Genomic DNA, 22,031 nt, shown 5'->3' with positions numbered 1-22,031 from the left:
TGAATGTCTAATATGTGCGGGGCATTGTGCTCAGAAAAATAAGATATCCTCGCCCACGAGGATGTCAAACTGTGGGAGAAATACAATGTTTTTAAAGACACCAAATGCTCTGATAGGAATATACCCCTATTTGGGGCTTGGAATCATGACTACATGATAGATGCCAGCTTTCATTAACTGTGTAGAGGAACTGTGAATTAGGTGGCATGTATACACACAACCACACAACTACATGTTGTAACTGTGGTTCCTGGAAATCAACAATAAGCTTTGGGATTTCCAGGTGGTCCAGTGGCTAAGACTCTGTGCTCCTAACGGAGGGAGCATGGGTTCGATCCCTGGTCGGGGAACCAAGATCCCGCATGCCAAAAAATAAAAATTAAAAAAAAATAAGCTTTAAGGTAAGACATCCAGGATGTACAAACATGTCCTAGAAACCCTATAATCCCCAGGGACATAAACGAGCTAGATGTCAATAACCCAGAAAAGCAGGACATATGCCAAGAGCTACCAGAGTCAGCAGAGGTGGAAAACGGACCAGAGGTCTACGGGGTCAAGTCAGGTAGGAAAGAGCGGGAAGGTCTCGGGTTAGACAGGCCAGCCCTCTGGACTCATTGGCATTTGGCCAAGCTAATTTGTGATCAGAAGGCAGCAGTGAACCAAATCTTGAAGAGGGTAAGCTGACATCTGCAGTGAGTCTACAGGGCACTTGACTAGTCGCTTCCTGTGGGACATCTCATGTAATCCCCCAACCCCAAACCCTGAGACAGTGTTTATAGTTGAGAAAATTCAGACTCAGAGAGTTTAAGTAATTTGCCCCTAATCACAGTGATCATGCCGGTAGAGGCAGGATGCAAACCCTGTGGTCTGGATCAGACAGCTGTGCACTGAGTCCCTCTACTTCCTGCCTGGGAAGGACACCAAAAGTGGTTCCAGCAGCTGGGTAAAATGAGGAAGCTCCAACTGCAGAGCAGTTTAGACAAGCTGGCTAAGGAAAGGGAGCAAGAAGGAAGGGCGGATCGTGACAAGAGGACCCAAGGCATCAAGTGGTCAAAGTAGATTTAGTGTGGTACTTGTTCTTTGTTTTTGGGTTTTAGTTTGTTTTGCATAACTTCAAGATGGCAGTGATTATGTGATGAGGACTCTTGGCACCTTTGACATGGGCTGTAAGTTACTGCATGCCCCAGTAAAGCTTCTGATGGCTTAGGGACATTTCAGAGGCTGAACCAAGTTTATTAAGTAAATTTACTCTGAAAAGTAAAGAGCAGTGAATCTGAGGATCAGAGACCACAAAACAAAGCCAAGCCATCTGCCTCAGCTAAATCATTTCTTATAATCAGTGGAACGGCCAGGACTGAGGGTTGCCCAAGCCTGTGCTGGGGAAAACACCTGGGTCCCTGATGCTAGAGACATGGGGAAGGTGTGCTGCTGCATCTGACTCGGGGCCAGGTGGGATAATAGACACCATCAAACACTTTATTAGAAGAGTTTAAAGCCAACACTGCAAATAGTGATTGCCTGGTCCTGGAAGATCCCACATGCCACAGAGCAACTAAGCCCATGCACCAAAACTACTGAGCCTACGCCCTAGAGCCAGCAAGCCACAACTACTGAGCCCACGTGCCACAACTACTGAAGCCCGCACGCCTAGAGCCCATGCTCCACAACAAGAGAAGCCACCGCAGTGAGAAGCCCACGCACTGCAACGAAGAGTAGCCCCCGCTCGCTGCAACTAGAGAAAGCCCGTGCACAGCAACGAGGACCCAATGCAGCCAAAAATTTTTAAAAAATAAAAAATAAATAGAATACATTTTTTAAAAACAGAAAATTTTATTAAAAAAAAACAACAACAGGGCTTCCCTCGTGGCGCAGTGGTTGAGAGTCCGCCTGCCGATGCAGGGGACGCGGGTTCGTGCCCCGGTCCGGGAAGATCCCACATGCCACAGAGCGGCTGGGCCCGTGAGCCACGGCCGCTGAGCCTGTGCGTCCGGAGCCTGTGCTCCGCAACGCGAGAGGCCACAACAGTGAGAGGCCCGCGTACCGCAAAAGAAAAAAAAACGAACTACTTCGTCAAAGTTAGACGGCTGGGAAAGAAGATGATTTAGCAAAAACCAAAGAGCAGATGAGAATGTAAGGACTGGAAGGATTTAAAAGACAGGGAAGACGCTTTTTTTTTTTAAGTCCGCCAGTTTTTCAAGACAAAAAACGTCCTGGAGATGATGGCGGTGATAGTTGCACAACAAGGTGAATGTACTTGACACCACCGAACTGTGAGCTAAAAGATGGTTAAGATGATAGTGTTATGTATATTTCACCAACTGAAAAATACATTTTTTAAAAAGTTTGCTTAGCTGCCACAGTGAGACAATAGAATACAATATTTTTAAACCAGGTTGTGTCCTCGAGGCCTGTGCGGAAACATGTAGAGCTTGAGCAGCTTTCTGACTCAGGTAAGTGATTCGGAACGCAGCCCGTTGTTTGCCGAGCCGACCCGGTTCCCAGGACCCGCAGGGCGTGTCCGTCAGCGCCCAACACCAGGGACCCTGTCGCACCGCCTTGATCACGCCCCCCGAGAAAGCGGCTCCCGGCTCACCGCGACCGCCGCCCGGTGCCAGCCAGCCAGCCGCCTCGCGCGACCTCGGCCCCAGGCCCTTGACCCCCGCCCGGCCCTGGCCCCACAGGACACGCGCCCCCTCACACGGCACGGCGATCCTGGTGCTACACCCGGCGGCGTGCCCACTCCCTCCCGGACACTGCGCCCCGCCCCTACAAGGCCCCGCCCCTCCCCGCGGCCCCGCCCCGTCCCGCCCTCAGCACAGCGCGTGGGCTCGGGGGCGGGACGGAGACTGCCTGGGTCTCGCGACACCGCGGCCGCGGGCGAGTTTTCGGGCCGCTGTGGGAAGCGACGCGAACGCGGCGACTGGGCGCTTCCGCAAAAATGGCGGCGGCGGTGGGCGGCGCGCGGCTGGCGGCCTGGGGCGGAAGGCTGCGGCGCGGGCTGGCTGCCGGCCGGCGGGCCTGGCCAAACTCCGGGCCCGTGGCGGCGGCAGTGGTCGGCGTGGCCCTGGCGGGAGCAGGAGCAACATGGTACCACGGCCGCGTGAACATGGCGGCTCCCCAGGGCGGCCTCACCGTGGTAGCCCAGGTACGGGACGGGCCCCGTGCGGCAGCCCCGCCGCGCCCCTCAGTCCTCGGACGCCCGGCGGGTGGAGGGTGCGGGTGAAGAGTGGGGGGCTGGGGCGGACCCCGGCAGCCTGCGCCAGGGACCCGCGGGGACGGTGGGGGCGTGTCCCGTGCGCCCGGGCCCGCAGCTGCGCCCCGTGGTCCAGCTGTCCTAACAGGTGACCTTTTTAATAATAAAAGAGGCAATCGGCTGGTCGATGCTTGCCAGGTTTGATGGTCAACTGTCAGGAACAGTATCACATGTCGTAAACCTTCATGCTTCCGCGGACTCTGAGTACCACACAAAAGACGTTTCTTTTAAAACTACCATGTTTGAAAGTAAAGGTCATGTTCCCTGGTTCAATATCAAATTGTCACGCAAAACATTTGAAAAAGAGTACTACTTTTTAAATATTTAAAGGACATTTTAATTCTTTTAAGTTTGTGTGAATATTTTTGAAAATTAAAAGCAGTATTCTTTTTCTGTTGGTTAGATTTACATTATGCCTTTCTAAGTGCCTTGAGTTCTGAAAAACTCAACGGTCATATACAACCAAAGAGAGGAAAGCAGGCCTTGTGAATTAAAGTTAGGTATTGACATACAGTATGTTTACTTGTATTCAATTAAGAGGCCACAATGTTAAAACGGGCAATAACTCTCCCCCCATTCTCACACCAGTTCTGATTACAGGTGGAAGGATCTGTCTAACGGTGTTTTATAGTATTTTTGTTCATTTTGTGTCAAGCAATTAAGTTTATTATCCATCTTCGGTTTCTCTGCCTCTGTTCTCAACCGCTTAACTCATCCTGTTTAATCTTCCCAAGAGTATCACTTTAACTACATGACATACGCTTCTTCAGAAACCATTAGTGCCTCGTGCTCCTAGGACGAAATCCACATTTTTAAATTTTGTCGCGCAGAGCCATCTGTCGTCACGCTCTGACCTAGCGCTACTCAGACACACTGTCTATCAAAGGGGTTCACTCCGTGTGCCCAGAAATGGCTTCGGTTTTACCCCCTCAGCAATTTGTGGATTCCGGGTTCAGTCCATCCTTGTCACTGTGTTTTTCTGGCCCACTGCTAGCCTCTTTGTGTTTTCAATTCCTGACAGGACGCTAAAACTTTACACCAGTGTGGTGTTTTGAATTCTCCCCAGCTCCCTTCCCTCCCTGCAACCTTTGGTACTTGCAGCCCAGCTAAAGTAATACAGAAACCATTGTATGATCAGTGGGTTTACAAGGTCTGTTGACACAGCATTTGCTTGATCTGCTGTTGGACGACTTTGATTAAAACAGTGATTTTCGTCCTTTTGCCACCCCAGTGGCCTTGAAGACGACCTCAGCTTCCTCTCAGCAGCAGTGGCTGAATACAGCAGGAATTGAGGGGCCTGTAGTTTGAAACCTCCCTCCACCTCACTGACTGGGGTAACATTTCCCTAAGAGAGGGCCTGTCAATCCCGCCGCCGCCCCGGCCGTCAGCACCACCGCCGCTTTGGAGTCATGTGTGCATGGTCGAAAACTGCTGAGATAGATGTGCTCTTGATACACTTTTATGTATTACATAGTTATTTTACTTAGCATTGCAAGGTGGTACAGTCTTCCTGACATGGACTTAGTAATAGTGATAATGTCCTTCATTTTCAGTCATCACAGTAAGTGATTTTTCCAATAAAAATAGTGAATTTATACTCACTGACTCATACGCTTCAGATTTCCATTGTGACCAGCGCTTGCATTTGTGAGGGTCAGTCAGGAATTAAGGGTAGAATTCAAGCTCATGAAACAGCAGATATTTTGGCATTTCCCTTCTTTCTTCTTTCCACAATTATTGAAGTGCTACCTGTGTGCCAGGCAGTATGCAAGGAGTGGGGAATTCAAGACACGGTTCAAGTGCTTACAGTTTAGTGCGGGGGGCAATTTTAATACAGGGCGATAGTGGTGGTAAGTGCTGGGTGCTCTGGGGGCACCTGGAAGAGCCCCTCCCACAAGCTTGGGTTCCTGAGCAGTGACCTGTAAACTGATGCCTGTGGGATGAATGGAGTTTGCTGGGCAAAGAGAAGGAGAGGAACACTGCACGCAAGGGAACAATGTTGCAAAGGTCTGGTGGGAGGAGTTGGACTCAGTAGGATGAGAGCTGTACACGATGAGGTTCAGAACAGGTAGAGGTGGCAGGGAATCAGGTCATGAAGAAATTTTTATCCTGAGGACAGCAGGGAGCCATCATAGGGCTTCTTAACCTTCATGGTCCCCCAAGAATACAGGCATAGAATTCAGGGAGTCTTTGAATTTAAATAGAAAAAGATTACATTTTTGTTTTCTTTGACCTATAACTTAACATTTTCTTCAATTGTGAATGTAGGCAACTAGCTACAGAAGTATTAACAGTAACTGACAGTGTAACAGCCTCAACCTCAGATCTTTTCCTATTCTGATACAGTTGTTACAGATATCTCAAAGTATCACTTCTTTGAAATTACAGTGCTTATTAAACATGCCACCATATCATGTTATTTAACGCATAAATCAAGAATTACACATATTACTATATTGCAGATTTGACTTGGACCTTTGGAAAGAGTATGGAGACTTTAGTGAAGGGAGTGGATTGAAAGTGAGGTCAGGAGCTGTTGAAATAATTCAGGAGAGAGTTGGTGATGGCTAAATTAGTGGATGAATTTGAAAGAAGTTTAGAAGATAAATTTGCAGAGTCTAAGTTGCAGGAGTCTTGTGTAAAATGTAATTGTATTGTTTCAGAAAATATGCAGGTTCTCCCCCACTATCCAAAAGTAGAGCATTCCTGTGAAACCTTTTGTAAGCCGAAATGGCATAAAGTGAAGGAGCCGTTAGGACACGTCTTGCTAACGGATGCACAAAATAAATGGAGATGAAGCACAGATGCTCACAGACACAATTCAGAGCTCTGGCATCTGATGCTGAGATGCTGAGTGTAGTCCCCAGGGCCGCTCTTGCTGCCTGGGCTGTGCGCTGCCCCTTTAATGGGTCGCTGAAAAACAAAGGCTGAGCAATTTTTTCGATTTTTGCCTTTTTTCCTAAAAGCGAAAATCTCCAGTTTCTTTGGGTTAGCGGGAGCGAGTACTGTGTAGGTCTTTGGTGAATTTGGTGAAAGCGAAGTGGCCTGAAGCGGGGGATCGCTACAGGAGTCCTGAACAAGTGATTACATCTGGACAACATATTGCTCCTACAGATATCCTTTAGGGCATGACTTGCTTTAGAGCATGTCAGCCTGTCAGTTACTTGTATGTAAGCTGCTTCCTCTGAAACACTTAAGTATATTTGAAAACTGTTCTAGATTTTAGTATTACTCTCTTTAAGTATTATTATATTTGATTCTGGCATAGTAAAATCAGATAAATGATAGAAGGGAGAAGACAAAATTATTCTATTATTCCAGTCCATTCTGCCTTAAAAGGATAGCTGCATTCTTAATAAACCTTGGTGTATTAAAAAATATAGAAAGTTATTTCATGGAGAAACAGGAGCTCTAGAGTTTTCAAGTTGCAATGGCAAAATAATCTTCCTGCAGGAATTTCAATACTATGTAAAAGTTTTTTTGCTATTACTGTATTTTGCTATTGCAAGCTAGAAATAATATATTGGTAAACCAAAAACTGATGAAAACAAACATTTCCATATTACTAAGTAAATCCTCAATGGCATGTAAGATCAGACTTAAAAGTAAAGCTTTTCTGAATCATTTTGATATTATAAATCCTTGTAAATAAGGCCTAAAACTGAGGGGGGAGAAAAACTAAAGAGAAAACCATAAAGCCAAAGTTAAATGCATTACAGTTTGCAGGTGACAGCAGTGATAATATTTTATTTGTTCTTATTGATTTGTTGAATGAGTATTTCATTTATTCTCTAAATTTTTATAATTTTTGGCCTTATATTAATTTTCAAATTATATGTGATATTGAATATATGTTTCCCTGACTTCATAATAGGATTTTTTTGGTTTGCTTTTTAATGAAAAATTTGTCCACCATGTTTAAGGTAGAATTGTTTTATATAACCTAGTCTATAATACTGTATAAATGCTTTTTATTCTAAATAAATCCAAATTTTTTATTCTGTAGATTCATAAGTATCAGATTCCCTTTGATATGTTTATTTAAATTTGTATTTATAAATCCTTGGAAGCGTTTCTTAACATTTAATTCATTTTTCTTTTCTTTTGTAGAACTTATCACTCCCTGAAATTATTTTATCTACTTGTTTATTTTGTCTCCCCCAGAAGAATGGCCTCTTATCTTTTTCATCTCTATATTCTTGGTGCCTGAAACATTCACAGTCACACAATGGCACATAATAAATGTTTATCCAAAGAGTAAATGAATGAACTGCACTATGTAATGAAGTGACCTTGTCTAACTTTGGTTTGATTAGTCTTCGTAGAAATAATAGGCAGGCAGTTTCTAGAAATGTTCAGAATCAGCTCAGTTACTAAATGTCCTATGTATACTCAATTACACACTTAGAGTCATAGAGACATATGCCATTTTCCCAGTAGGAAACCTTGTAAAGAAACCTTCTAAGTAAATAAGAAACCTTGCTCTTTTCTGCTATATCCCAGGAGCCTAGAAAAGAGTCTTGTGCATAGTAGGTGTGCTAAGTATTTATTGAATGGGTAAATAAATTGATGAAATCTATAATGAAACAATAATTGGTATACCTTTGTCTCAAAAGTTTAAAGGTGGGTCCATTTCACCTATTACTGTGTATGATATTTAATTTTAATTCATATTGTTAATGTTTATATCTGTCTTTATACAGCAAGCTTTTGTCCTGAGCTATCACATTAAAAATCAGAATAAATTTTAGAATAAAATTAATTGCATTTTCATTCGAATTATTTAGATGCTTCAACTTTTAAACCTCAAGCCAATTAAATTATTTTTAAATTTGGAAAATAATCCTGACATATGACTAAAACCAACTGTATTAATAGACACTATATTTTGATATTGTAGTTAAATGCATGACACACACTTTGTGTAGTATTGATTACACTGACTAAAGATTTAAATACAACAAGGTCTGTCTGTTAACAACTGGCTGAATTCCTCTTGGGGGAGAATGGTTTGGGTTTGCGTGGCCAGTGTTTCCCGTGAAGAGTCAGCCCCCTAAGGACGTGAGTGTGGCTCAGGCTCCACTGGTGAGGGCGGGCTGCTTGCCTGAGGGCAGGAGAATTTAGAGCACGCAGGCAAGTCTGGGTACCTGGGTACGGGACTGGAAAGGGTGTGTTCTCTTACAACCTGTTGATCTCCCCACCTCCCACCCAGTCTAAAGTCTGGTATATTCTCAGGGCTTGGGCAGAGTTACACACGGCTCCTGTGGTTTAAGCAGAGGCGGCATCGGATGGAGCGATGCCCAAGAGAGGCGGCTGGAGAATGCAGTCCCTCCCGTTCCCAGGTTTTTAAAAGCACTCCTGGAAGGGGTTTTTGTTTTGTTTATCCTTCAGTTTTATTGAGGTGTACTGTATATATTCAAGGTGTACAACTTGATGTTTTCTTTGTGTAACAGAGATCATCAACACAGTCAAGCTAATTAGCATCCATCACCTCATGAAGTTACCATTGGGGGGGGTGGGGGGGTTGGAGAGAACACTTAAGATCTACCCTCTTGAGGTCTAAGATCTAGACCTCAAGCATATGATATAGTATTGTATGTATGGTGTATATGTATAGTCATCATGCTGTCTACTAGATCTCCAGGACCTATTCATCCTGCATAACTGACACTTCTACCCTTTGATCAGCATCTCCTCATGCCCCAGCCTCTGGCAACCACCATTCTACTTCGTTCTTCTGTGAGCTTGACTCTTCACATTTCACAGATGAGTGAGCCATGTAGTATCTGTCTGTCTGTATCTGGCTTATTTCACTGAGCATAATGTCCTCCAGGTTCATCCATGTTGTTACAAATGGCAGGATTTCCTTTTTCAGGGCTGAATAGTGTTCCATCTTGTGGGTAAGGGTGTGTATCGATATTGTCTTTATCCATTATCTGCTGATGCAAACAGGTTCTTTCCATAGCTTGGCTCTTGTGAATAAAGCTGCAGTGGCCCTGGAGTGCACTCCAGGGAGTGCAGATGTCTCTCAGAGATAGCGATTTCACTTCCTTTAGATACATACCCAGAAGCAGGACTGCTGGATCATACGGTAGTTGTAGTGTTCATTTTTTGAGGGATTTTCCACAGTGGCTTCACCAATTTCCACTCCCACCAGCAGTGCCTGAGGGTTGCCTTTTCTCCAATCCTCACCAGCACTTATCTCTTGTCTCTTTGATAATAGCCATTCTGACAGGTGGGAGGTGATACCTCACTGTGGTTCTGATTTGCACTTCCCTGATGATTCGTGATTGTCAGCACTGTTTCATTTATCTGTTGGTCTTTTGTATGTCTTCTTTTTAAAAATGCTAATCAGATCCTTTGCCCATTTTCTAATCAAGGTTTTTTTGTTTTATTTTTTTGCCATCGACTTGAGTTCCCTCAATATTTTGGATATTAACCTCTTATCAGATGTATGGTTTATAAATATTTTCTCCCATTCCATAGGTTGTCTTTGACTCTGTTGATTGTTTCCTTTGCTGTGCAGAAGCTTTTTAGTTTGATGTAGCCTTGAGAATTTTTGCTTTTGTTCCCTGTGTTTTTGGTGTCATATCCAAAAAAAAAGATCATTGCCCAGACCAATGTCAAGAAGTTTTCCCTATATTTTCATCTCCTAGTTTTACTGTTTTGGTTCTTACATTTAAGTCTTTAACCCATTTTGAGTTAATTTTTGTATAAGGTGTGAGATGAGGGTCCAGTTCATTCTTCTGCATGTGGCTGTCCAGTTTTCCCAACACCATTATTTGAAGAGACTATCCTTTACCCATTGCGTGTTCTAGGCACCCTTACTGAAGATCAGTTGACTGTAAATGCATGAATTTACTTCTGGTCTCTTTTTCTGTTCCATTGGTCCGTATTATCTGTTTTTATGCCAGCACCATACTTTTCAGCACCTGCTACTTCTGGTTTTATTACTGTAGGTTTGGAATAGATTTTGAAATCAGGAAGTGTGATGCGTCCAGATTTGTTCTTCTCACTCAAGATTGCTTTGACTCTTCACTGTCTTTTGTGTTTCTATATGAATTTTAGGATTTTTTTTCTATTTCCATAAAAAATGTCATTGAGATTTTGATAGGGATTGCTTCGAATCTGTAACTCACTTAAGTCTGTTGCTACTGAGAGGGTGAGGACAGACAGTTGAGCTTCGGGTGTGGCAGTAGGGGAGTTGTTGGTAACCTTGACAAAAGGCATTTCAGTGAAATACTGGGGGCAAATTTAATTGGAATGTGTTGAGGAGAGACTGAAGTGAGGAAGCAAAGAAAGTGAATAGAGATGCTTCTTTCTAGAAGTGTTGCTATAAAGGGTATTAAAAGAGACGCTGGCTGGGAGAATGATATAATAAGGAGGCAAAAATTGGTCCAGCTCTGTGGGGGTGATTATAGGTGGAGGTCTTTGAGGAAGGAGGTTACCTGGAGTCAGACCCCAGGTAGAAGGTTGGGCTTTGAGACTAACAAGTTTTCCTCCTTCAACCTGACAGGAGTGAAAGCAGAGGGCATGGTTAACCCTACCAGCTGGCTGTAGACAGGAGACCCTGATGGTGAGCTGCTCCGGAAAACTAGGAGGTAGAATCAGGGAAACGTGGGCGGGTCAGAAGGGTCATAGCAGTAATGACTGCTGCCCGAGAGAAAACCCAGAGAGGGAGGGAGCGACGGGTTTAACGCCGTTCATGAAGAATGAGAGCTTTGAAACAGTAGTTAGGACGAATATAGGACCACTGGCCACAAACTTCTGATGGCTTGCTTTTGGTGAGTTTTTCTAATGTAGCTAAAAAATATTACCTAACGAACTATTTTTAAGAAGCCTTGGGCTTCCCTGGTGGCGCAGTGGTTAAGAATATGCCTGCCAGTGCAGCGGACACGGGTTCGAGTCCTGATCCGGGAAGATCCCACACGCCGCGGAGCAGCTAAGCCCGTGCACCACAACTACTGAGCCTGTGTTCTAGAGCCCGCGAGCCACAACTACTGAAGCCCACGCACCTAGAGCCCGTGCTCTGCAACAAGAGAAGCCACCGCAATGAGAAGCCCACGCACCGCAACGAAGAGTAGCCCCTGCTCGCCTCAACTAGAGAAAGCCCGCACACAGCAGCGAAGATCCAATGCAGCCAAAGATTAATTAATTAATTAATTTTAATGTCTAAAACAAAAGAAGCCTTGGTGTTATGAGTTTAATGAGAATATATTGCATCGTGGCATTAAATTTTAAAATTCTAAAATAGTAAGAGAACATCAAATGTGGTGTTTCTTTGATATTATTTAAATTCACATTTTGAACTCACATTTTGTGAGTACAACCTGACTGAAACAAATGGTGATCACAAATTTTAAATAAATAAAAGCAAGGAATGTGGATCATCATGTTTAAATAGTCAAACAGAAATATGTTAACTGGGAAAGCGATTTTGCAAGTGTCATTAGATGCAGGACTCTTTTTCTATTGCATATCAATGAGTATTTTAAAAGCTCAAATAATGTATTTAATGAGATGGAACTATTTTAATTTGCTATAAGAGCCCTAAACAATTCATAAAATTAAGTTGGCATTGCTTTCTTTTATTTCGAGTTGTCTGAGTATATTTGCGGTCATTATTTTTGTGAAAAGGGAAGAAAAGGACATTAGTAAGACTTTAGCAAGAGTAAAACAATAATATATTGGAGTCTGCTTGGTTGGAGTGTATTTGTGTGCAGTGCATTGGGTTTAACGATAGTACATTTAAAATTGGTATGCCAAGGGCAATGAACTTTATAGCAACATACAGAAGTTTAATAACCGTGAAACATTGTAAGCCTAATGAAGACTAAAGCTTTCTTACAGCAGTACAGCAAGAATGCAAAGAAGTTTTTATACTTTATTGCCTCAGGTAAAAATGTCTCTGGAAACATATAAGTGATGACAAAGCTTTGATGTTAGTAAACCCAAATGGAAGTCAAAAATCAAAGTGTGTAAATGGCCAGATTATGAAAAAAAAGATGACAAAGTTATACCCTCTAATTAGATGTAATTTGTGCTTTTGGCATAGCTATTTGTCCTGCATGAATGAGAGGTTGTCTTACTTTCCTTCCTTGTGTGATATGACACTCTTTCTGTATCTTACTGCAAATCTGTGGAGGTGCTTCTTGGGGAGGGGGGACAAGGGGGCCAAGAAGGGAAGAAAAACAAATTGTAATGTAAAAGCAGAAGCATTTTTTAATCTTTCCTTTTGCAATTATATTTATTTAGCTGAACCTGAGTAAAAAATTACTATTTACTCTTATTCTATAAAGCATATGTTCTGGTAGATAATGCATTCAAATTAATGCTTTTGTTATTGTGAGTTTGGAGTTTTATGAATTGTAACAGTGCATAAACATATCCTAAGCCATCAATAGTAGAGTATATGAACTTAAAATTTACAGTTTAAAAAGTGGTAAATATTTGGTAAAGTAAGCCATAGCAGATATCTTCTCTTAATGCACTCTCCATAAAAAAGATAGTTAAATGTTTCAGATTATAAATAATTTCAATATAGAAATAATACTTAGTGGATCCTATATTTAAGCACACCCTAGTCTATATAGAAACTTTTCACTGACATCTGTGAAAGTTTCATGAATGTGTGGTACGCAGAATAAAAGTTGTGATTACTCTCCATTAAGAAGTACAGCCTTGGGGCTTCCCTGGTGGCGCAGTGGTTGGGAGTCCGCCTGCCGATGCAGGGGACACGGGTTTGTGTCCCGGTCCGGGAAGATGCCAGGTGCCGCGGAGCGGCTGGGCCCGTGAGCCATGGCCGCTGAGCCTGCACGTCCAGAGCCTGTGCTCTGCAACGGGCGAGGCCACAACAGTGAGAGGCCCGCGTACCACAAAAAAAAAAAAAAAGAAGACGACAAAAAAAAAAATACAGCCTTATAAAATCTTCAGTTTATCCACATGTGTATTGTATGATTGATGTGCCTGTGGTAGCAGTTGTGCAGCCTCAGTGTTTCCTGCTACACAAGCATAGTTCCAGGAGGCTCCCTCCTCTGTCCTCATCACTTGACTGCTGGGTGCCCTAGACATGCAAACCATTTTTAAAATTAGATAAAATGAACCTTAAATAGGAAAGCACAGTGTTTTTCCACAAATTGTTTTATCAGTAGATATTCCAAAGCAAAGTATGATTGGCTTAGTCTATCTGCTATTTGGGAATATCAGTCATTCTTCTCATTTGCTAGTATGCACAATTAGAAGATTATACATAATAAGAAATTATAAATGGGGTTTCTATGTTTTTGAGTGTGTGCAGAGTATAAATACCAAGAGATTAAATCACACTATTAGGTGTTCTAAAGACAAAATCTTTTTCAGTTTAAATTTGGTCATAGTTGACCAATTAAGAGCCCGCTCAGATCAGAAGCAGATCCCTAGTAGGGCTTCTGCCTCTGTTCAGACCCACATTGGTGGGGAGTTCTGGAATGCTGGGATTTGGTCCAGGGCTGAAGTCAGGGTCAGGAGCCTGCTCTTGTGGTACATCCTGCTCTAAGTGCGTGGCTTCGGCAGCTGCCGAGGAGAGACAGTGAACAGCTGAACACCTCCTAACGTTCCTCCAGTGACAGTCCCGCTTGCGCTGAAGTATGATGTGAAAGGCTGAGCTCCTCTCGAGTGAGCTACTTTAGTGAGCAGCAGGAGGGGGTGGTGATAAGGGAACATTGCGGTTTAACCAGGAACTGCTGCAGTGGAAAGATGACAGTGAGGGTTATCCTGTGAGCCAGCGACACTTTTCTTTCTTAAAAACTTAATACTAACCATATTTTATTTGTAATTGAAGCTTGACTTTAATATTGCAACTGTTTTGTTTTTAAATTAGGACTTTGTATTTTATTAGTACTGCCATTAGGCAGTGATTAAATCCGTCTTCAATTACAGTCATGAAAAGATTGCTCCTTAAAACCCTAAAGAAATGCTGTTTCATTATGGTTATTGAAATTTCTTGAAATATATTAGGAAGGGAGTTCCAGCTGTTGGCTCTTTCTTAATTCTTAAAGATTACTTACTTATGTTGGCTTTTTTCTTGTTGAGATATGCATATGTTATAGAAAATTTAGGAAAAGTGGCAGAAAGAAACACACAAGAACCATTTTGCCTCTTCATGACTTGAAGAGACTAGTTACTGTTAAAGTTTTGGGTGTTGTATCTTGAGTGAGAAGGTTTTGATTAAAACTTATTTAAAACTTTGCAAGGCAGTGTTAAGGTATTAACAACTATCGTTCTCTCATGTTATAGAAATATAGCCAATGGCTGTGAAGTTAAGAAATAAGTGTGGGGACTTCCCTGTTGGTGCAGTGGTTAAGAATCTGCCTGCCAGGATGGGAATAAAGACACAGACCTACTAGAGAATGGACTTGAGGATATGGGGAGGGGGAAGGGTAAGCTGTGACAAAGTGAGAGAGTGGCATGGACATATGTACACTACCAAATGTTAAATAGATAGCTAGTGGGAAGCAGCCACATAGCACAGGGAGATCAGCTCGGTGCTTTGTGACCACATAGAGGGGTGGGATAGGGAGGGTGGGAGGGAGACGCAAGAGGGAGGAGATACGGGGATATATGTATATGAATAACTGATTCACTTTGTTATAAAGCAGAAACGAACACGCCATTGTAAAGCAATTATACTCCAATAAAGATGTTTAAAAAAAAAAAACAATCCGCCTGCCAATGCTGAGGACACAGGTTCGAGCTCTGGTCCAGGAATATCCCACATGCCGCGGAGCAACTAAGCCCATGCGCCACAACTGCTGAGCCTGTGCTCTAGAGCCCACGAGCCACAAATGCTGAGCCCATGTGCTGCGACTACTGAAGCCTGCGTGCCTAGAGCCCATGCTCCGCAACAAGAGAAGCCACCGCAACGAGAAGCCTGTGCACCTCAACGAAGAGTAGCCCCTGCTTGCCGCAACTAGAGAAAGCCAGCGCACAGCACTGAAGACCCAGTGCAGCCAAAAAATAAATTAAATAGGGCTTCCCTGGTGGCGCAATGGTTGGGAGTCCGCCTGCCGATGCAGGGGACTCGGGTTCGTGCCCCGGTCCGGGAAGATCCCACATGCCGCGGAGCGGCTGGGCCCATGAGCCATGGCCGCTGAGCCTGTGCGTCTGGAGCCTGTGCTCCGCAACGGGAGAGGCCACAGCAGTGAGAGGCCCGCGTACCGCAAAAAAATACATAAATTAATTAATAAAAATAAAACAAATAAATAAATTTTTTAAAAAAAGAAATAAGTGTAGTTGCAGAGAGGTCGTTCTAGTGACAGTGAGCTGACGCTACCCTCTTGGAGACCACCTCTTGCCCCTGTCTCCTTGCTCTCCAGGCTCTTTTCGTCTGTATTGCTCTTTAGTTGTTTCTCTGTTAGAGGCTGTGAGTATTTATTATGCTTGCTTATATAGGGCAGTGCCTGGTTTGGGGAAGGCAGCCCACATGGCTTTAGCCCATATCAGCGAAAAGAGAAAGCAATGTGAAAATCAGAATTGTGCAGATACACATATAAGACTTGATTAAGACCAAGCTTTTATTTGAATTTTTTGTACAACGATGATGTCCTTTAGTACTTTGCTTTATTCTGGCTGTACAGCAGTTGTGTATTTTTTATTTTAATTAATGTGCTTTAGCTGTTGGAAAATATAAGCCATTTTTAAAGGACTTGGAATTAATTGTTTTCTCATTTTATATTTAGTCCTGCGGGAGAAAACTTTTTCTGTTCAATTTTAAGTCTTCTACAGCCATGTGTTGAGAACGGATCATCTCAGTTATTTAGAGTTAATTAACTCTATGCTGTTCTAACATGAGCAGTGCTTAGAATTGGAGCTGTTTTTCTTTTTACTAATTGTTATTGTATTTTACCATATTATTACTCACGTTTGCTGATTCATCTTTGTCATTCTTTTTTTACATTTTATTTATTTTTATTTTTGGCTGCATTGGGTCTTAGTTGTGGCATGTGGGATCTTTTTGTTGTAGCGTGCGGGCTCTTCATTGCAGCACGTGGGCTTCTCTCTAGTTGTGGCACACGGGTTCCAGAGTGTGAGGGCTCTATAGTTTGCAGCACGTGGGCTTAGTTGCCCCGCAGCATGTGGGATCTTAGTTCCCCGACCAGGGATCGAACCCACGTCCCCTGCATTGGAAGGCGGATTCTCAACCACTGGACTGCCAGGGAAGTCCCCTGTCATTTATTCTTTGAATAGGTTGAGAATATGATAAAAGTTATGTACTGTCTCCCAAAAAGCTCATACAGTGTTTTCACCTATAATTTCCAGGAGTCACAAGCACCAGGAAGCATTGTAGTGTGGGGTTATGAGGCTCTGCTCTAAATTTTTAGGTTATATTCTTGTCCCTTCTAGGTTCTTAATATTTGTCCTTCTTTACATTGCAAAATGTTTCAGGTGTTATATCTAAAATTATTTTCAAGTAAACTGTTTTGATCCTGTCACTGCGTTACTCTTCGGTTTTGGATATTACCCTCAGATCAGATAATTTACAATATTTACCTTTACTTTATGGTATTTACTCTTCCCTTTTACCAGTACTTCACTTCTGTTCTGACTGTACATTCTCTTTTCTAGCCCAGTGTGCCTTCTGTTAGCCCTGTTGTACTAGCTTATCCTGTTTACACCTTTGTAAGTGTCACAGATGCCTTGGTCTATTACCATATCCCTCTCCTTTAAATCATAAAGGTCCATTATCCAAGAAAGTGTCTTCAGGTTTATTCTCTTTACCCTCTAGCATGCGAGTGAGGTGGGTCATGCAGGAACTCAGAGCCTAAACGATGATTTCATAGTAACAGTTTTAATATTGGTACTAATATAACTATATGAAGTTTTTTTATTATAAGTTAAAAGAGTATCTAAACAACAGCCATGAATATTTAGAAACTAATTTCACACTAAACAAGGTGACAAAGTTCATCCGAGTCTTTAAATATTCAGAGTAACTCTTTGGGACTTCACTAGCAGTTCAAGTTTGGAGATTAGGGTTGCCTGAATCATTTCAGAACTTCAGGCTCTATTTTAGCCTACAAGTATCTGTTCCTTCTTTTTCCCTTTCTTCCCTAATCCTAGTTAAGATTTAACTAGGATTATTCTCTTGATTATAAAGAGCACAGGAGTAAATTCACCACCAAATAAATTTTAAAAGGGAAAGATTACCCAAGTGCTCGTTCTGTCCATGCCAACCCTTAAATGTGTATGTAACAACTTACCGTAAACTATAAGTTTTCAGTGGTTTTGTTTCTCATATAAGATTCTAAAATTCTTAAGGGTCAAGATAAGGATTTTTCTGAAGCATGCACCCAAAAACTTCGTATTTGGTACAGGCCTCACTGTTGCCTTGGGCAAATGCTAACAATTCTGCTCACTTAGTATGTGATTCACTGGCACAGTTTTATCCTGCTTTTGCCCTGTACGTGAAGGCTAGATGTGGAAACTCGTGTATCCTCGTTGGATACCACCTGTCGTTAAAGGCAGAGAAGGGTGGTGAAGTTGAAGGGAAAAGGGGCTGAACGCTAGCAGTGCTGGCAGTAGAAGTGGGAAAGGGGGGATTCTCTTCAGCTTGTTTATTTAGCGGTTGTTTACTTTAGTTATGTTAGGTGCTACCTTAAACAAACAAACAAGCAAACAGTCTGTTTGGTTTTTCAGCCATTATATAGCAGATTCTATTATGGAATCTTTTAAAATCTTCACTGTTAAAGTATCTTCAGAAATTACTAAATGAGAGCATGGATGTCTTACGAGCATGAAATATGTCCAAAGAATCAGGTGAAAGCAAAGAGGGAGATTCTGGCAAGTCCTTGCCAGGTCTTAAACAGTTTGTCCTATGTTCATGGTTTACAGACACAAAGCAGAGCTTTATTGAATAGTAAATTAATTTGCCAAAATGTGTAATCATATATGTGCGTTACTCTCCTTTTTGTATCATGTAATCTATGTATTACTTTATTTACTGGTGATTTAATTTATAAACATCAACAGAAATGACATGCATCTTAGTACCTTTTTTGTAAAAGTAGTATCTTTATGTGTTTTGTCAATGCTTGGTAAAATGTTCAGCTCATCCCCTGCTCATTTGCTACAAATACATTTTAATCAAAACTTTTATCTTAGACATATTGTATTGTTATGTCCACAAACTCCAAGCGGAAGCTGAAAAGATCCATTACAACCCAAGCCAAACATGATATAAGGCCTGAAATCCATCAGATCATTCAGATTTACGGACAAAGTGCGCAGCAGCTGGTGCGGCGCAGTTTCAGAGCATCTGTTTCTGAGATTCCGTGGCTTGTGCAACAGGCGCAAAATAAGCAATATCCTTTTGGTACAGTTAACACTGCCACCCCCTGTCCACAGCTTTGCCTCTGTGCTCCTGTTATGAAGGCATTTTTAAAATCTAAAGTAATTAACAGTATGCAGTAATTTGTGGTTGTAATAAGGGGAAATAATTGTGTGCACACTTGGGTGCACTTGTACATACCTAGCTACCTAAAGATATTTTAATAAATTATTAATAGGGTTTAAAATACATAAGCACAAAACCCTTTCGCGTATTGGTTCAAGGACTGAAATCTATTTTTAAATTGTTATTTTTTTAATATCACACTTCAAGTTTGGAATTGGTTCCCATTCATAAAGATTCACTCATTCCTGGCACACTTTTTTAACCATTTAACATATTAACCAAAGGAAGGCATGCCGGGGGCAGACAGATGCAGTGCAGTCACCAGGGCTTTGATAAGCATTTACTGAGTCCTGTACACTCGCTCTAGGACACCCTAACCCAGAATGGGCACTGGGGGAGGGCTCTTAGAGGAGGGAGTACCGGAACCATAACAAATGAAAGGGCCAGAAGCAGCTAACTATCACACGCTTAGCTTCGTGAGGTTTAATTACCATCAGAAGCGGTTAGTGGTTATTTAATCTGTCTTCTGGAAGGATGTGCAGCAGAGGTTTATTAAAGCTCATCAGAGGTAGCAAGGCGAAAACTGAAGCTAAGGACACACCAGCAAACCCAGTCAGTTTCAGGAAAATTATGTTAGCAAAGACCAAAACTAAGGTTGACATTTAAAATTAGTACCGTATTTGTTTCGTACAAGACCAATTCATAAAAATAATAGTATCAATGGAATTTTAAAATAGAAATGTAATTTTTGTTTTTAATAGGAAATTGCATATCTGCCCCTTCAAGCTTTCATTATTTTCCCATTTATCCGAAGGTTTTCAAAAAATGTGTTCTATTTTTGGGATAAAATTTGTATGCAAGCAACGTGTTGCTGTTTGGGGTTTTTTGTTCTTGTTGTTTTTTAACTAATTCCAGTCTTTGACCAAATTTTGTGTAGGGTTAGGGTGTGGGGCTTAAGGGACTTGGTGGTAGAGAGGCAAACTGCCATCAGTATTCAGCCACAAGCTTTAGAAAGCCATCCTCACTCTGTGCTTCCTGTAAACCGAGGAAGCATGTAGCAGGGACAGTCTTTTGCTGGGGACTGGGGGTATGGAAGCCTGAGCGGATCATGGAGAATGTGGGAGCATGGGGGGAAAGCACTGCAAAATACCGTATGGATGAATCACTTTCCTTCTGGAATCCTAAACTATAAAATACATACAGCTACAGACTGCAGCTGTTGCCTGTGGAGGGATGGGAGAAAGGCGAGAAGGGGTCCTTTAATCCATCCCCTCTTCGCTCCACACTGTGTGTGTTGTAGGATATAATATCCTAAATGTTGTTAACCCTCATGGTAGTCTCTGTTTATGACTTAGCCCTTTGATAGCAGCACTTTCCCCAGGCATACTTGAAGTTCTCAGTTTTGAGGAGACTTTTTTGCATGGGTTTGTAAGGGTCCTGAAATTTAGATCGTAGCTTATATCACAAAAGGCTCCTTGTTAGGCTCTGCTGTACTTCTCAGTTGCCTGAATAAGAGAGATCACAACCGAGATAAATTTGCTGATACCAGACCTGTTAGGAGTCTTCTATTTAAATTTAATTATATAATAATGAAAAATATTAGTTCGGTGCATCTCTGTCTCTTTTTTTTTTTAGTTCCCTGTGCTATACAGTAAACCCTTGTTGTTTATCTATTTTATATATAGTGGTGTGTATCTGTTAATCCCATACTCCTAATTTATCCCTGCCCCCTTTCCACTTTTGTAACCATAGGTTCGTTTTCTATGTCTGTGAGTCTGTTTTTTTTTTGTTGTTGTTTGTTTTGTTTTTTATTTATTTTTGGCTGCGTTGGGTCTTTGTTGCTGCGTGTGGGCTTTCTCTAGTTGCAGTGAGCAGGGGCTGCTCTTCCTTGCGGTGCACGGGCTTCTCATTACGGTGGCTTCTCTTGTTGCGGTGCACGGGCTTTAGGCACGCAGGCTTCAGTAGTTGTGGCATGCGGGCTCAATAGTTGTGGCATACGGGCTTAGTTGCTCTGCAGCATGTGGGATCTTCCCGGACCAGGGCTCAAATCTGTGTCCGCCGCATTGGCAGGTGGATTCCTAACCACTGCACCACCAGGGAAGTCCCTGTTTCTGTTTTGTAAACAAGTTCATTTGTTTTTTAAGATTCCACATATAAATGGTGTCATATGATATTTGTCTGTCTCTGTCTGGCTTACTTCACTTAGTATGATAATCTCTAGGTCCATCCATGTTGCTGCAAATGGCATTATTTCATTCTTTTTTATGGCTGAATAATATTCCTTTGTGTATACATACCACATCTTCTTTATCCATCCATCTGTCGATGGACACTTGGGTTGCTCCCATGTCTTGACTGTTGTGAATAGTGCTTCTATGAACATTGTGGTACGTGTACATATCTCTCATTTTGAAAAGAAAGAAGTCAGAATGTCATGGTTGATAAGTAATATTGGAAAAGTAACTATCAGAGATTGGAATTTATCACTGTGGGACTTTCACGTTTGCTAAGTGCTTAGTGCTCCTTTCATACTTCTGTCTAGCATTCACCCACTTTTGTTAGGCCTCCCCCCACTAGAAAGGGGGTGTCTGTTCATGTGTCACTTTATACAGTGCTTGGTCGTAGGAGACATGTAATATTTATTAAATAAGTTGATACTGAATGGTTGTAGGAGCAGTTCACAGAGTAGTATTTCCCTTGCGAGTAGGGCAGTAGGCTAAAGCGACTCCATCATTTCTCAGGAGAAGCTTTACTTAGTTGCTCCCAGTTTTCCCAGGAATGACTTTTGTCTCCCTCACTAATACTCTGTCATTTTGTAGAATTTATCGTGAAGCATAGCTTATGCAGTGAATAGTTCTAATTTACTCTGGTAGTATTTTGTTTCATGTACAATAAAAACTCCCTGATTCAGAGTGAAATGGAAAAGTTCTGTCTAATGACTGAAAATTTCCAGTTGTGAAGTTTTCTTTAAGAAGAAAAGATATTCTTTAATTACACCACAGAAAGTTCAAAGACAACAAAACAATTACATTTTATCCAGATTACTGCAAATTCCAAAATAAAAACCGCAAATGAATAGGTTTTACTACACTTTGCCTGATGCAATGTGTATCTGTTGGACATACTGAAAGCATTGTAAGGAAGGGCTTTTCTTTTCCCACTTTTTTTCATTAGAAATGTAGAGACCAAAGAATGTTCAACAAAGAACAGAACACTTTTTCCAATTTGTCACTTCATGGATAAAAAGTAGAGACAGAATGGTGAAGCACCTGTTGCTTTAAAGGCAATAAACTAGTGAAATGTTTTCACAGAAGTCATCAGCTTTCAAAGATCTCTTTTATCTAGTTC

General features: G+C 42.0%; 1 protein-coding gene across 1 annotated transcript in view; it reads left to right on the top strand.

Moving 5' to 3' along the window:
* The first annotated feature begins 2,899 nt into the window (after positions 1 to 2,899).
* Positions 2,900 to 22,031, top strand: part of MICU2 (mitochondrial calcium uptake 2) — an 85,965-nt gene continuing 66,833 nt past the window's right edge. Inside the window, exon 1 of the mRNA XM_079903370.1 lies at positions 2,900 to 3,145. Coding sequence (XP_079759496.1) covers positions 2,939 to 3,145 — 207 coding nt within the window. The 5' untranslated portion in view covers positions 2,900 to 2,938. The remainder of the gene's footprint in view (positions 3,146 to 22,031) is intronic.

This window comes from Stenella coeruleoalba, assembly GCF_951394435.1.
Source record: "Stenella coeruleoalba genome assembly, chromosome: 18".
Taxonomy (NCBI): domain Eukaryota; kingdom Metazoa; phylum Chordata; class Mammalia; order Artiodactyla; family Delphinidae; genus Stenella; species Stenella coeruleoalba.
Note: the sequence above shows the minus strand (reverse complement) of the source record. Positions and strands in the feature narration are given on the sequence as shown.